Below are 16346 nucleotides of genomic sequence, written 5' to 3'. Positions count from 1 at the left end.
TGAATCTGTGCATGGATATAACAACTCTTACGCGGAAACTTTATAAATTGATTGTAAAACTATAACTATGTTTGAAAGACAATTCAAATTAATAAATAGTTTGATGAAACTTTGTGCAGAAACTGCGTGCAGAATATTGATATAATGTCTGAGCAACATCGGGTAATATCGCTCAAATTTATTCAAAATCTAATCGTTTAAAACCAGTTGTCCATACACTTCGAGCCCGCTCAGTCTCAACGAGTCCTTTCCTGCCTCGTTTTTTCCCGTTTGACGTACACGCAGAAAGCGGTATGCTGTGCTGACGTCATCGATCTTCCAGGTTGCGGCAGCGTATCCTTTGTCCAGCGTATCGTCGTTCACGTGGTTTGCGAGAATATGCCATACCTTGCCGTCACGTGACCCTTCTAGCACCCAGTTTCTCAGTGCACCGGATACTCCACTCCAACCATGCTACAATGGAAAAGAAACGATGTATCGATATGTTGCCCTAAGCTAGAGTAGGATCATTCTTAGGTGAACATTATGTCTAACCGCTATGGTTAGGCCTCCTTTTCACCGGAGATTGACAGCCTCCTTTTCACCGGAGATTGACAAACCATACACCGGCCAAATATCGGACACGTGTAAACAGCCCACCACCATATCAGGTAAAACACCTAAGGAAGTTACCATCGTACCAATCACATTGCCTAAACAAACCACTTACCTACCAGTCATTGGGCCAGAATCAATTCCCGCCTTTCCATGTACACCACCCACAGCAGTCAACTCTGAGCCAACGTCCCCAATCACCCATTTACAAACAATACTTCCGCCAAGCCTACCAACCCATCAATCGTACTGTAGACCAGAATGGAACATGGGTCTAGATAACGATGCATGCCACGTCGATCCCTCACGAAATTCTGATAAAGTCTATCCGATACCTGTGAGGATTACGAATCACAATGTTAAATTAATTAACAAACGAAATACCAAGCAAAACAAGCTTTTACGAAATCCCAATATGATCGACATTCCTACCACTGAAGGCAGGTCTTGGAATGAACACTCGACCCTGAAAGACCTTAGTATAGAACGGGACACTCCGCAAAATTATAACATTCAAAGTCCCCCCATTTCCGTCTGGTACACTTAAATATAAGGTCTCTACGAAATACCTCCCATTGGATCCAATTCGCCGAATTTGTTTCAAAGACAAGGATTGAGGCAATAACATTATCAGAGACTTGGTTAAACACAACCATACCAAATGCCGAGATCAACTTGGAGGGCTATAAAATTTACCGCCAAGACCGCCTTCACAAAAGAGGAGGAGGGGTAGCTGCGTACATTCGGAGTGATATTAAGGTCACCGTACTGAAGGAAATATCATCAGTTTCCACCGATTACTTCCAGCAGCTTTGGCTCAAACTTCAGACTAAAAAGTTAAGATCTATCCTGCTCTGTGTATTATAGACCACCAGACTGCCCGCCGTCCTGCCTAGAAAACAACCTAAAAGCAAGTTATATGCAAGCCGCCATGCAGGACAAACCCATATTTATTTTGGGAGACCTCAATTGCAACACCATGAAGGTCACCGCTGAGACCACAGCATTGGAAAACTTCATGTACGAGATGAACTTAAAGCAATTGATCACTTCACCAACCAGGATCACAAACACTTGTGAATCACTAATCGACGTAATCATAACTTCATCACCCAACCTTGTCCATCAAAGTGGTGTTATGGACACACTCATAAGCGACCACCTACCAGTATACACCGCGTTAAACATGAAACTTCCTAAGCCATCAGTACAGAGCATCCTGACGCGAAGCTATAAAAGCTATGATAGTTCAAAGTTCATTACCCATCTTGGTACAAGATCACAAGAACTCATTTCTATCTTTTTCGATTCCAATGTCAATTCAAAACTCAGAAAACTTAATGATGTCCTCTCTACTACTTTGGCTGTCCATGCTCCAATTAAAGAGGTCAAGATTCGACGTCGCTCCTGTCCATTTGTTACTGCTGACATCAAAAAACAAATGATCTACAGAGACCAGCTACATCGTCGATACAAACAGACACGAGAAATGGAGGACTGGAAGAACTTTAAAACAGTCCAAAAATCAATCAAATCCACCTTAAAAGTCGCAGAGAAAGACTACGTCCGCACTGAAGTTAATACACATAAAGACAAACCTGGGTCACTTTGGAAAGTAATTCATAGCCGCATTCCGTCTAGAGACAAAACAACCCCTAATATACAGCAAAAACCAGGAAGAGGTTGCCAACGATTTTAACAGTTTTTTCCAGTCAGTAGGGATAACAGCCGCCGAAACAGCTACGCAACTGGCCTTAGATAATAACATCAATATATCTTCCATGTCTGCCTGTGAAATCAAGAACCTACAATGTCCGATCGAAGAGTCATTCCACTTCATACCTGTTACCTGTGCGGAAATTGAATGCATACTAACATCTATGCCATCAAATAAATCACCAGGTCCCGACAAAATCAGTATGAGAACTATTAAAGACTGCCTCCAAGTAATCTTAGGCCCCCTGACGGATATCATCAACAGTTCATTTACAACTAATACGTTTCCAGAAGCCTGGAAAATAGCAGAAATCATACCAATATTAAAAGAAGGGGATCACGAAATAGCCTCCAACAACCGTCCCCTCTCAATGCTCAATGTAATCTCGAAGGTATGTGAGAAAGCGGCCTTAAATCAATTCACGAGTTTTTTAAATCGGACCGGCCACCTTACGGCACACCAGAGTGGAAACAGAAAGTACCATTCAACGGAAACCCTCAATATATTAGTAAACGATTTTTTCCTGAACGCAATGGATAACAAAGAGCTATCTGCCCTTATTCTGTTAGATCTGTCCAAAGCCTTCGATAGCATCGACCACACAATATTGCTTCAAAAACTAAGCAATATTGGAGTATCTCGTAAGGCTCTAAATTGGTTTAGAAGCTACCTTTCAGACAGAAAGCAATACGTACGCATTGGCTCTTCAGTATCAGAAACTCTTTCAATCACTCATGGCGTCCCACAAGGGGCAATATTGTCACCTCTGTTATTTTGCATCTACATAAACGACCTTCCAACAGCACCAAAAACAGCTAAGTTAGAATCATTTGTGGATGATTCGAAAATATTCATGTCCTTTCCAATCACGAATATAATCGATGCAAAAAGTAACATAGAAGAGGATCTTAAGAGGATTGCAACATGGTGTTTCACAAATAAGCTGTTAATTAACCCTGAAAAGACAAAATTAATGCTAATAGGCACTCGACAGTTAATCGGAAACCTTACTGAAGGACTGGTTATCTCGTTCCTAGGAAAAGAGATCACACCTTCCTCTTACGCCAAAGACCTAGGGCTATTCATGGACAGTTATTTAAGTTATGATCATCATATACGACGCGTCATATCATCTTCAATGGCAAAACTGTACCAAATAAATAGAGTAAAGGACAGCTTCGATAGCGAAACCCTCCACACGATTGTCAATGCCCTAGTGATGAGCAGATTGTATTACTGCTCTACGGTGTGGTCGAATACATCGGCAACAAACATAAAAAAACTCGAAAAAGTACAAAATTTTGCTTGTAGGATTATAACAAATACAAGGAAATACGACCACATAACACCAGTACTACAGGCGATCGGTTGGCTCCCAGTCAAGGAACATTTACAGTACAGAGATACACTAATGGCTTATAAATGCATGAACGAACTTGCACCGCCGTACTTATGCGACCAGTTTTCAAAACGAAATGCAGTTCACAACAAGAACACCCGGAATAAAGACGACCTTGACATTCCCCCATGCAAAACAACATCAGGTCAAAGAAGTTTTCGCTATAGAGCAATAAAAATCTGGAACATTCTAGATAAAGATTTTAAAAAACTACCTTTTAAAACATTTAAGAAGCACTTAAAGAAAAATATGTTAACAAATAACGTTAACGGAAACCTATCTTAGTTAAAGTATTAAAATCTTAGTATAACTATACAACTAGGATTTCTCTTAATTGTAAACATATTTTATAAACATAGCATAGTCAATAACGTAATTGTAGATAGAAATATACCTATTTTTAGCCTTGTTAGTACATACTGAAAAGCCCTATTGGGAGTATGTTTTATGTATAATAATAATAATAATAATAATAATAATAATAATATATAGTTGTTTCATAGTTTCAAACTAAAATCTATTCTACCGTGCATATCCGTCTTCTTCTAAACCAATTGTCACTAACTTTGGTATATCCTGGTAATGCTGTATTGTATGCAAAGGTTTAATAAAAACCTCAAATCTAGTCACAGACACGTCAAATAGAGTAGTATAGCTTCCACTTTATCTCCTTTTTGATCGCCCTTTTTTAATGTTATAGCCTAAACGATATAAGCGCCATGCACGGGGACCTCATAATAAAAACATACGATGCCTACCTGTAGAGTGTACGCTGATGGTAAAACTGATCGTTTTTCACCGAAGTCAATTTTCCACCACTGGTTAGTTTTGTTACTTGTACTACACCAAGATCCCTTGCGTTCGGCAACATCTGATGCTTTTCCATGACCGTATGAGGAACGGGTTATCTTCATAAGTCCTGATTCCGCAGGGTTTTTCCATTCTTCCGTGCCCCCGCCTGTGCCGAGCCAGTATAGTATGCCCTGCGTGTCCTTGTGGTCGAAATCTGCTGGCACTGTAAGAAATGAATATTGCTAAGTTGAACTAACTTGCTTGAGCACTGTGGTGAACTTGTGCAAAATGGAGTCTTGTTTCGTTTCAGGTGTTTAAACAGAACAGTTTATAGGAACAAACCTCCTCGTTTAGTGGTATCTTTGCCTTCGATGTAATCTTCATTTTCCGACACTTCTGCCAACTCAGCAATGGCAATGTCTGAAAGATGATTACCGAGTATTTAGGCTCCAAGTACAAACGAACTGAGCGTGAGGGAAAACCATTTCTTGAGAGTTTAGTAACCTTACTTACTTTCACTTCTGCTTGTATCTAGTCCCCCATTCACTGGTACCGTTTCTTCATCCTTTTTGCTCGGTTGTTCATCTTTCTTCTCATCTTCTCCTCTTCTATCCACACCCTGCCTCCGTCCATCCTTATCCTCATGTACCACCTCGGATTTCACAACCCTAGCTCCCAGGCTGCTCTCGAGCAACGCAGAATCCAGTTTCGTCTTCAGTCTTTCGTTTTCTCGGCTGAGCTTGTCCACAGAGGTTTTCAACTCTTTAATCTCCTTTTGTTTCCGTTGCATAGTTCTGCAAACCCAACGATAAATAAATATAACTGATACCACCTAGTACCCCTTAATGTCAACAGGAATCCACGGTATTACCTATGATCCTGGTTTGATTTTTCCTGCACCGCGCTCAGATCTTTCAACAATTTACCCTGACGATCCCTCATGTCTTGCAAATCATTCATCGTACTCTTTTCCTGCTGACGAAGCTCCTCTATTGTTTTAGTTGCCATAGACAGGCGGTGCTGAAGTTCTGAGATTTGCTTCTCCTGGATATTGTAAAGCGACTGGGATTTCTCTTTCTTGGAACTGTCGACATTGTCCTCCAGTTCTCGAGTGACCGTTTCCAAGGTTGCCTTCTGCTTTGCGAGCTGATTTTGCAGGTCATCGATTTGATCTAATAAAACCTAAAATAAAAATTGCTCTTGAGTTCACCAGTTAAAGTTTGCGTGTTGTACTTTTAAAAATAATAAAAAAGCTCTAATCCTATGAATATTTCTCATAGAGATCTCAAATGTTCTTATGAAATACCAGCACGAATACGATTCAAACTATCATTGTAATATATTGAATAAATCAACCACTTTAATTTAACCTTTAAGGAGATATGCATTTATACCTTCTCTCTGTCTTGCCGTATTTTGTTGATTTCCTGGAAACGTTTTCTAAGATCTTCCCTTGTTCCTCTCTCATGTTCTATTTGTGACTTCATCTCGGTTATTTCACTATTCATCTTTTCGTTTTTGGCGAGTTCGGAGTCGACCTGTTCCAGAAAATCTTTGGCTACCTTTCTTTCGTCGCCTAGCTTTTGTTCAAGTTCCTTGACCTGGGGAACATAATAGATTGGTTTAGGTTTATCAAGTGGTAATGGTAATGGTGACAGTTCGGGATAATGAAGACGACTTTGAGGATAACTGGGATGATGATGACTTGATAATGTTGGTGGTAATGATCATGATAACGGTGATGATGACAAGGGTAAATTAAACTAGGGGGAAGATGCTAATGGTAGTTATCAATTAGAGATGATGCAATCTTTAGCGATGAAGATGTTTATGACAATTACCTTCTCAGTCAGTTCCTTTCTCTCTTGATTCATCTTCGAAGTCGTCTCGTGTTTGACTTGCTGTTTCTCCTTCTCCACATTCCTCATAATCTCCTCGCGAGATTTCTTCTCTTCCTCCAGAGCAACACTCAGTTCCTCTTTCTCGTATTTATTTAGCTCCTTGAGAACATCAATTTCCCTTGATCCTTGCTTCTGCCTTTTCTCCAGCTCCTTGATCACCCTATTCAATTCCTCCATCTGTCGTCGTTGCTTGGAACAGTGAGTCGTGGATTTCTTCAATTCCCTTTCCAATTCGTCGACGTGTTCTAAACGCTCGCGTTTTTCTTTCCGCAGTCTCTCGATTTCCCTTCTCACCTAAATAGATTTTGGATCACTGATGAATTTGGTCCTGATTCTTCGAGTAATACTCGTTTCAACAAAACTATCTTCACTATCTTCGCTGTTGAGTTTGTTCATGCGATTTAAGAGACATTCTATCACGTTAATCTATCATGTTTTTTGCTTCAGTCTTCAGTTCAAAGGCAATGAGAGTTGGTATTACCTCACGTTGCGCTCTTTGTTCCAGCTCTCTGACTTCAGTGATGACATCATCTGATTCTTTATTGTACGACCTCTCAACCTCCAACAGTCGTTTCCAAGTTTCCATCTGCTCGGTCATCCTCTGCTGTCTCCTCACCTAAAGTGATACGCATTTAGCATGTGAGATTAGCGTGTCTTACCGCTGGTCAATTGCAGGATGAGAGCATAGTATTTGGTACTTGTGCTGCGCGACGTCTCTGTCAGTTTAAATTGTCGTGACTTACGCATAGGTCTCACCTCTTCCCCAACCCTCTCTTGCAAGTCCTCAATTTCTTGAGATTTCTGCAGACTCAACGCCGACTCATCACTCGTTACCAGTTTTTTAAACAAGACTCTTACTCCAGCCGTTGCTAGGACGGTGATGAACGCCATCTCCTTTAGTAAGCCGTTGCTATGCACTAAACTGACGGTTGATATGGCGATACACACGAATAGTATATCCATAATGAGACACCTTTATTACAGGGAAATAAGATATCTTATTGTCTAAACAAAGTCATTTCGTTTATTGTCCAATATTGTCGAATATTTCAGTAATACTTATTATCAGATCTGATCAGATACCTTATCGATGTATCGCATCTTCTATTACTTTCCGTACCAGTCTTCTTTAACACGACAAAAGTAGCGCAGCCAATCAGAGGCATTAGAGACATGCCAAAATATTCTGCGTAGAATAGCCACAGGAAAGCCAAAAAGCAACTCAAAAATACTGCACCAATTTTCCAGAATTGCTTCAACTCCTTGATCGTACATTCGCCCACTTTCTGAGGGACACTTGGGAGTGACTTAGTGATATCCCTGGTCGCCTGTTTCAGATCTTGTAAGATCCATCTTTTCTCCTCGTTATCCACGTCATCTTCGGCAAGATGTGCGCGCATGGTTTTGAACAGATCAATCTTTTCCTTGACGTGATTTTCTGCCATGGTTTTCAAGGCTTGCTCCAATGCCTTCTTGTCTTGGCCGCGATAAGAACCTGATCTTCCCAGCAAGTTTTCGATATCTTTTCCTTCCTGAATGGTCCATGTGAGCTTAGCGATGATTAGTTTCTGATTCTCGTTTCTAAAAATTCGTTACAATAAACAATTTTAAGTAAGATTAAAGAGCATAGTGCGCCCGGCCAATGTGCAATAGTCTCTTACCTTCCATATTCGACTTTAAGTTGTCTCTCGAGAGCAGATATTGCCCGTTTCTGCTTCGTCACCACTTCCAAGTGTTTCTCCACCAGTGTTGACAATTCTTGTATTTCTTTGCTGCTTTCAAGACTTCGTTCCGCCTCCACGTTCAACTCCTCCGCCAGTTTTGCCACCTATAATGACGAATGCGCACAAATCAGAGCAAAAGCTAACAAAATCAAACGCGATACAACACACATGACATACCTCATCGCGCGATTTCATAATAAACCAAGACACCAATAATATAACTACACACAGCAAGGCAAGGAAACTTGAACTGAACAGCAACGAGCTCTTACATACAGCTAGAAACACAACTCCTACAACAACAAGCACAGCAAACATTGCTCCTAAGGTTCTCTCATCTTTTGCATTTTTCATCACAGAAGCCGTCAGTTGCTGGAACCGTTCGAGTGCTTCTCTTTTTTTCGCGTCTTTTTGTTCGTCATCTTGACGGATTTCTTGCACAATCTTTTCCGTGGATAAATCGACACCTTCCCCGTCCATCAAATCACGCAGTTTCTGCTCCAGTTTCTTGATAACTTTATCTTTCTGTTGTAAAACTCCTTCGTTCGCTCTTAACCTTGCCTTTAGTTGTTTCCCCTCCTCGGTCAACTTTCTCCGCATTTCTTTTAAGGTGTCAATCGTTTTAGACTTTTCTGCCAATTCTCGCCCCATATCCTTCGCAGTCACAGAATCTCGTCCCTGGCCGTCAACCGCACCCGTTTCAGACCCTTCTCCATTCCCTCCAGTTCTTTTTGCCAGCTCGTTTTTCTCGACGGTTTCCGATGCAACCCGAACGATCAATTGTTCGACAGTTTTTCTCAAGCTTTGATTCTCTTCGTAAATATCACTGACCGCCTTCGACAATGTTTCGTTCGCTTCTCCCGGTTTCAGGAGCTTCCTGCACCCCGCTGTTTCCTTCCACACCAGGTACCCCAAGGTGGATAGGTATAATAGGACGCATGTCATAACTACATGAGTTGGGAATTGGGCGAAAAGTACTGGAACTGAGACAAGAATTAACACCAATGATAACCAACTATAGGTCCAAATATTGTCCTGTTTCGTCTGCTTCTTGTTGGTACTTCTACCGAAAATCGCTTCCTTGGGCTGCGTGCTTGTTCCTTGCATAAGTTTTAGATATTCCGCCTCAATTTCGTGGTCATTTTCAACGTTCTTTTCTTCTCTGCCAATGTTGTATTCTAGTTCAATGAGACGACGCATTTCCTCCACACTACCGTTCACCCCATGTTGGCTATCAATCGCAGGCTCGTTTATTAGTTTGCCCTTGAGTTGTTGCACCTCATTCTTGTACATGGCTATGACCTCCTCGCCTAAAGGAAAATGGAAACTTTTAGTGCAGATGTTTGAATTCCAGTCGTCTTAAAGCGTTCAAGCCAATTGTCATTAAAAATTAAGAACTTCAGTTTCTGCGGGAAACACTTAATCCTCTTAAATCTGTGTCCCTTTGAGACCGCCCAAACCATTTCATAATAGACCTATCTCATTTGGCTCCGCAAAATACTAACGACCAATCAAACATCGTGTCGTTTTAGACTTTCTGCGTTGACGTTATTATGGGAAACGTCTGTTGTACGACACACAAGTAAAGTTTGAAACTAATTGCTTTTCCTATTGAGCGTGTCAAAGCAAAGCCTTCCAACTAGACAAATTTCTTGCCGAAAAGAAAAATTGCATCGTAGCTTTTCAGTGAAAAAGCCACTAGAAAAAAAATTCACTTGCAGATAACAGATATGTAGATAACTCTCCCATTTGCTGCTGTCACTCGTAATAAAACAAAGATTTCTCTACCTTCAGATATTAGTTTTCTCATCATATCTTTTTCTTCCTTTTTTGCTTGCAAAACTTCATCCAGTTCCACCTTGAGATCTTCCACCTGTCTTGTCTTTTCCTCAAGATTTTCTCTCACACCTTCTAAAACTTCCAGATCTTCCTTCAAACTTTCATTTTCGTGTTTCATCTTCTCGCGCGACAATTCGATGGCGCGAATTTCCTCAACGTATCGTTCCTCTTCGCTCCAAAATTTCTGCTCAATGTCTTCGCTCAATTTCTTGTCATTCAACCTGAAAAATTTGAAAGCAGCATAAGTGTGGGCCGGAAATGTTGTTATAATACTACAGGCAATGATACGCATTGCGCACGGTCTCAGCAACTATAAATAGTGAAATGGCAATGAAAATCTAAACTGGTTATTTCGTTTCTCCTTGCGCTTCTGTTCACTTCAAACCTTCCTGGATCAAATTGTGGTATACCACAGACCAGGTCTCTACGGATCCTACCTTGCCTTCTTCTGCGATTCCAGCTTTCCACTCAGCTCCTTAACCGCTCCATCGAGCATTTCTTTTTCTTCAACGAGCTTGTTAATACGAGCTTCGTTCTCCTTCCTCTCTCCTTCTTTCTGAGATCTCTCATCTTTCAAATTCTCTTCCAGTTCGAGTATTCTCTGCTTCAATTTTTTGCTCTCCTGTTCGTGGCGTCGTTTCTCCTTCATGAGGTCGGCCTGGTGGTGTTTACGAGCCATCTCGCGAATGCTTTTGGGATCGTTTGTTTTGTTTACATGCTTCTCTCGTTTTAGTTCGTCTTTGAGGTCCTCCATTTCTTTGTCCTTCTCTGCCACTAGCTTGGCTTCCTCTTCGATGTATTCTTTGACCTGAAGTTAATTCGAAGTTAAACCGTATAAATTTATATCAATGGATAACTCTTTCGGTTCTAAAGGTCATCTCGCGGTTTGTTTAACATAAAAACCTTTCCAAATCTTTATTTGAACAAATGATCAATGCCTGAATGTATTGTATCACAAGCAGTAAAAAAATAATGCAATGCATTGTGATTTGGCCAGTTTTTGGAGATCGTTTTTCAGTTGATGCTCATAGATTCAAAGATAATCTTTTTACCTCCATCAAATCCGAATTGAGACTCTCAATCTTCGCATCTTTCTCTACCATTTTCTCTTTCATTGCCGTAAGTTCCATCAGAATTTCGCTTTCGCGTTCTTCAACCTCGTTCTCACGTCTTTTCATTTCGTTTTCCATCAAATCCAACTGTTTTCGTTGCAAAGAGATGTCTTCTTCAACACCCTGCACCTTCTTCTCTTTCCATTCAACCTTGTACGAAAACATTTCAGTTATTATCTTTGACAAAGTTCAAAACTCTCTTTTTGGCAGCTTAAATGCATGTACAAGTTTGCTTTCTTTTCTGAGCTGCCTATTCCCGCTGTTAGACTGTTGAAAAACCTTTGTTCAACTTGACTGAGGCCTCTGAACATTCCAAAGCATGTATTCGTCAATCTCTAACAAGTGCACAGTTTTTCTCATTCAAATTTGATTTTCCATTACGGCATGTTCAAAGTTTAGGATTAATGAAGCTATGCAACAGAAAATCAAATCACAGAACTTACCTCCTTCCGTACGTCATCTTTCTCTCGCTTGTGTCGTTTAATTTCCTTGTCTTTCTGATCAATGGTCTTGCAATGGCTATCAATCTCATCCTTAAGGTCTTGTACCAGCTTGTTTTTTTCGCCCACTTGACGCACGTAAGATTCCAGGTCATACATTTGGGATTCAAGGAGAATCTGTTGGAGTTCAAAAAGAATAAATCTTTAAGTGACTACTTACATGACTGACTGCACGATCAAAACGTCACTTTTTTAATGGAACAGATGACATTACTTTGTGTTCTTCAACGGCTTTCTGAAGACTTGCCAACTGATCGTCTTTGAAAGCAATCTGGGTTCGCAGATCGCTGTTCAAAGCTTCCAGTTTGGTAACCTTTGACAAAAGTAAAAACAATTGAATCTTTATTACTGGCGAATTAATAAATACATATAGAAGGCATTTAATTATGAATTTTTACTCGCGAGTATATCGCTAAACATTTAACTTGATTTCACGTGTTGACGCTTTATATGAACTTAAATAATACTTGTTTACCAACCTCGTATTCCTTCTCTTCTAAGCTATTGGCTATAAACTGAAGATCTTCGCTCGCTTTTTTCAGATATTGCAGTTCCTCTTCTCTTCTTTCCAATTTATTCTTAGCCAGATTTAATTCACCTCCCAACTCTCTTATTTTGGCGTCCCTCGCCTCCAGTTCTCTGCGAAGCTCATCCGTATTGGCTTTAGCCAATTCAGCTTTCATTTCAGCAACAAGCCGTTTCAAGCCATCAATCCTTTCGCCCTGGCTCTGCGCGTCTTCAGTCTTCTCCTCCAGGCTTCTGTCCAACTCCGCAGCTCGCTCGATTGCTTCCTCTGCGTTTACTTTAAAATCGTTCATGACTTTGTCCTTCAACCAAACTTTCTCTTGGAATTCCTTCAGCACCTGCAATAAGATGAGAATGTACTGTTTGATGAAATGTTCCTTGATTATTCCCTTACATATGGTACAGTGATTTATTGGCTGGTTATTTCTTATTTCTTTGATTCAGTTTAAACTAACAGGGAACTATTTATCCCAGGTTAGGTATGAGGACCCAATACCATTAACACACTTGCCTTGTCTTTCTCTATCAGCTCATTTTCTTTTTCATCCATTCTATCTTTCAGTCTGTTGTGCATCTCGGTCAGTTCACGATATTTTCTTTCCAGGTCTTTGAAATGTCTGTTCTGGCGTGAATATTGATGAGTCTTGACGCGCAATTCCTCTTTCGTCTCTCCCAACTCCCGTTTCACTTGGTCGTGTTTCACCTTGATTTCATCGTACCCTGAAAATAAGATGGCGAAAAGATTTTAGGGGAAAAAACGACTGTTCTTTGACTGTTCGAGAGGCTGGAGAAAGCAGAATAAACCGAGATTAATACCTCTGCGATATTCATCAAATTTCTCTTTCATTTTATCATGATCTTCCTTAAACTTGTTTGCGTTTTTTCTCTCTTTATCGAACTGGGATTTGACATCAACTGCTTCCTTCTTTTGTTCTTCTGCTTTAATCCGAGCCAGTTCCTGTTCGCTTTTCACGTTTTTCAACTGTAACTTCACATCAGAAAGGAGTCGCTTGCTCACGTCAGCGTCTCTCTTCATTCGCTGGTAGTCCTGCCTGATAGAAAGAAAATTTTGTTAATCCGACCGGTCTTTGTCGGAATTTGACTATGAATATATTGAACAGTTTTCGTGAAAATACTAACTTTAGTTTCTCTTTCTGTTCTTTAAGCTGTTCCAACTCTCGTTCGCATTCTCCAAGGTTGAACCTCCACATGTCGATGTCCGTTTCCAATTTTTCTCGTTTTTTCCTCTCCTGCTGTAACTCGTCACTCAGTTCATTATTTCTTCTGCTTTGGATATCAATCGTCGCCTTGAGGGACTGCAATTCCGTGTCCCGCGGGGATATGACGTCATGCGCGGGTTTCACGTCGCCACCGCTCTCGTTTGAAGCGTCCTTCAACTTGGCAGACAGGAAATTCAGCTCGGCCGTTTGTTCGTTCATCTGTCGGATGAGGTTCCGTATGGTATCTTCCTGCCTCGATACCAACTCGTCCCTATTGGATTAGTATAAAGCGGTTATCTATTAGCAGAAATGTTCGAGTGCCCGGCATCCAGGGTGTGGTCGTGGAGCCTTCCGTGAAATCGCATGAGCAGCCAGCTATAAATTTTACGCAAAGTTTTGTGTACGGTGCATGGAAAATTTCAGATGAGCACTTTTGAATTTGCTACTTGCTAGTGGAATCTTTTCTCATCCTTCTTCAATGTATCAAATACCCTTTGGAATGCTATATATTAAAAAGTATCAGAGGCCGGGTTTTGTGTAAAACGAACTTATCTTCTTAGAACAGCACTAACAAAAGTAATTGCACCTGTATGATATGGGCTGACTGTTTTGCGTGGGGAAAATTCTTCGTAAAGATCCGCGTTCTAGACACACTTTTTATTTTAAAATGTCAAGGAAATGAAGGATTATCATGATTAAACTGATCTAAACATTACCTCTCCTCATCGCGTTTTTGAAGCTCAGATATCTTAATATCTTTATCAGACAAGACATCTTTAAGCAGCGAGTTTTTCTTCTGATATTTCGCCAAAGTCCATCTCAATCTTTTGTTTTCACGCAATAAAGGCTCAATCAACTCGTTGTCACTGGATTCGTATTCTGAATCTGTATCGGACATCTTGGGGGATGCAGGATACCCCCGGCTTCACTAAAGAAACCACACTCGTAATATCACTAATATGTGTCTTTTTCTTGTTCCTTTGCAGTTCCTCGTTCCTGTGCAGTTCCTAGAGGAAAAATTGTCTTTGATATGGAAACTTCAAAGTTAAACGTAATGTACATAACTTATAACCTTTCTTTCAACTTAATGTAATTTATGGATATATCCATTGGGGTTAAACGTAGTTGTTCTTCTTGAAGCTTCAGTTAGAATATTTTTTCTACCCTGATATATTGATATACGTATACAAATCTATGGGGAAAAAATAATTATTTTGTTTTCTCATGTTTTCATATACGTATATTGCTGTTGACTATTGTTATCCCTGACATGCGAGACCAATTCCCTTACAGTCTCAGTGTTATTTCTGATCAGATTCTAAGGCTGAAGTAACTCTATTGAATTGGAACATACAGTTTATGCAGTTCTTCAAGTTTTCCAGCATTTCAGATTTACATCAACAACATGTTTTAGTCCTATGAAGAACTTTAGGTCTCCGGTACCTGTTTGCTTCATACTTTTGCGGTGAAGTTGTTGACAGTCTTTTATAAAAAGAATTAGTTGAATTCCGTGCAAACTCGCCTAGTAGTGATACTCGCGTAGTCGAGTTAACTTTCTAGCCTTTTTAATTAGACAAGCTAGTTTTTCGTAGTAATTTCAACCCGGATATGGATGCGGGAAGACAATATTTGTAACACTTCTTTATCAGTTTGGAGAAAAATTAAGAAATGTTAGACGAAACGTCTATAGAACGACGAATTATAACTGATGGAGTCTTCTTAGTGTTGGTTTCACATGCGTGTATTATTAAACTGTTGTTGGAGTCTAACGCAAACACACTGTACTGAGACGATAGACTATTATCGTTGCTATGTTAAGCGATAGAGCAACAGGTTGATTTTGTTTGTGGTATAACCTTTGATACCGCACATTGCTATTCAAGACAAATCACTTTTGTGAATAATCAGTTTTCAGTTTGCATCTCAAAAATAATTTCTCGTGTATCAGCTTGCCTGGATCACTGACATTTTTTTCTCAGCTTTAATCAGAATGGCTGGAAACACTGTTTTCTTGTTTGCCTACTTTAGAAACAATGTCCTATTTCACCTAAATTTTACTGGAAACAATAAACCTTTAGCAAGTGTTTCCCAGTTTGTCGAGAACCTAAGCTATAGCCTGGCGAACGAGAATGACACACCTCAATCAGACTCAGCAAGTACCTAGATTAATCACCCTTGACATAGCACAAAAGGAGCTGATGAGATTTCTTCATTCTTTTCGAAGCGCTTTCTTGTTCACACTTGTTAACTATCATCTTCATTTAACAATAGACGTGTCTTACAAAATGAAACGGAACGCGTGGATGTTTCGCTCTGGCTCTAAATCTCTTCTGATTTACGATTAACGTACACGTAAAGACCAGTCTACTGTCCGGCTTTTGAAATGGTGTCATGCATGTTCGTGAAATCATATGTGATAGTCTCGTTTACCTAGCGGTTGAATATCGGCTTGAAATAAGAAAAACTATCACATTGTCCTAAGATGATATATTTACGATCTTTCAAAATCTAGACATTCCATTTCTTCAAATGATTTTTACATACCTGTAGTGTATAACTCTTAGTTTTTTCTTGCAATTCTCCGTTAATCCATGTTTAAACGATATCGATGTTTTGAAGTCATCTTCGTGAGTCCAAGCGCGTCCAGGTTAAAGACAAGTGCGCGTGAATAATTGATTAGCGTCCTCCTGTGGTTGGAAGAGATTGAAATGGAACTTGCCTGCAGGGACTAGTGTTTGGGTAGCTAAGCAAGAAGCCATGGCTCTTGTCTGACAACCTGAAAAAAATTTCGTATCACCTCGCTAGACCTCATCTGTAAAAGAAATTGAGAGGATTTGGTAACCAAACCCTTTCAATTTCTAACAAACTCCGATAGAGAGAGGCGATATTCTAGAGCGTGCAATATTTGTTATCAGTTTTTTCATTCGTTCATTCTATCATTTCATCTTCATTGAAACAGGTTAAAACAGGCAGAAAATGTTAAAACAGACAGAAATATAAAACAGAAAGAGTGTATTGAAACA

At 40.1% G+C, this 16346-nt stretch overlaps 1 protein-coding gene across 1 annotated transcript; it reads right to left on the bottom strand.

Annotated features, from left to right (window-relative positions):
- On the bottom strand, nucleotides 1-15934 carry LOC114517901 (coiled-coil domain-containing protein 18-like). Its single transcript, XM_028537750.1, has 23 exons — nucleotides 15868-15934; nucleotides 14040-14330; nucleotides 13244-13594; nucleotides 12920-13155; nucleotides 12615-12823; nucleotides 12058-12441; nucleotides 11793-11891; nucleotides 11522-11695; nucleotides 11019-11228; nucleotides 10404-10774; nucleotides 9916-10187; nucleotides 8305-9437; nucleotides 8065-8231; nucleotides 7487-7984; nucleotides 7160-7376; nucleotides 6885-7019; nucleotides 6344-6697; nucleotides 5897-6103; nucleotides 5374-5684; nucleotides 5016-5296; nucleotides 4845-4922; nucleotides 4469-4725; nucleotides 1-453 (listed from the first exon to the last, which is right to left on the bottom strand). The coding sequence occupies exons 2-23, from the start codon at nucleotides 14219-14221 to the stop codon at nucleotides 190-192; spliced, it is 6390 nt and encodes a 2129-aa protein (XP_028393551.1). The 5' UTR covers nucleotides 14222-14330; nucleotides 15868-15934; the 3' UTR covers nucleotides 1-189.
- Between the last annotated feature and the right edge of the window lie 412 nt (nucleotides 15935-16346).

The sequence above is a fragment of the Dendronephthya gigantea genome, unplaced genomic scaffold (assembly GCF_004324835.1).
Source record: "Dendronephthya gigantea isolate DGI-Jeju-01 unplaced genomic scaffold, DenGig_1.0 000010F, whole genome shotgun sequence".
NCBI classification, from domain to species: domain Eukaryota; kingdom Metazoa; phylum Cnidaria; class Anthozoa; order Malacalcyonacea; family Nephtheidae; genus Dendronephthya; species Dendronephthya gigantea.
Note: the sequence above shows the minus strand (reverse complement) of the source record. Positions and strands in the feature narration are given on the sequence as shown.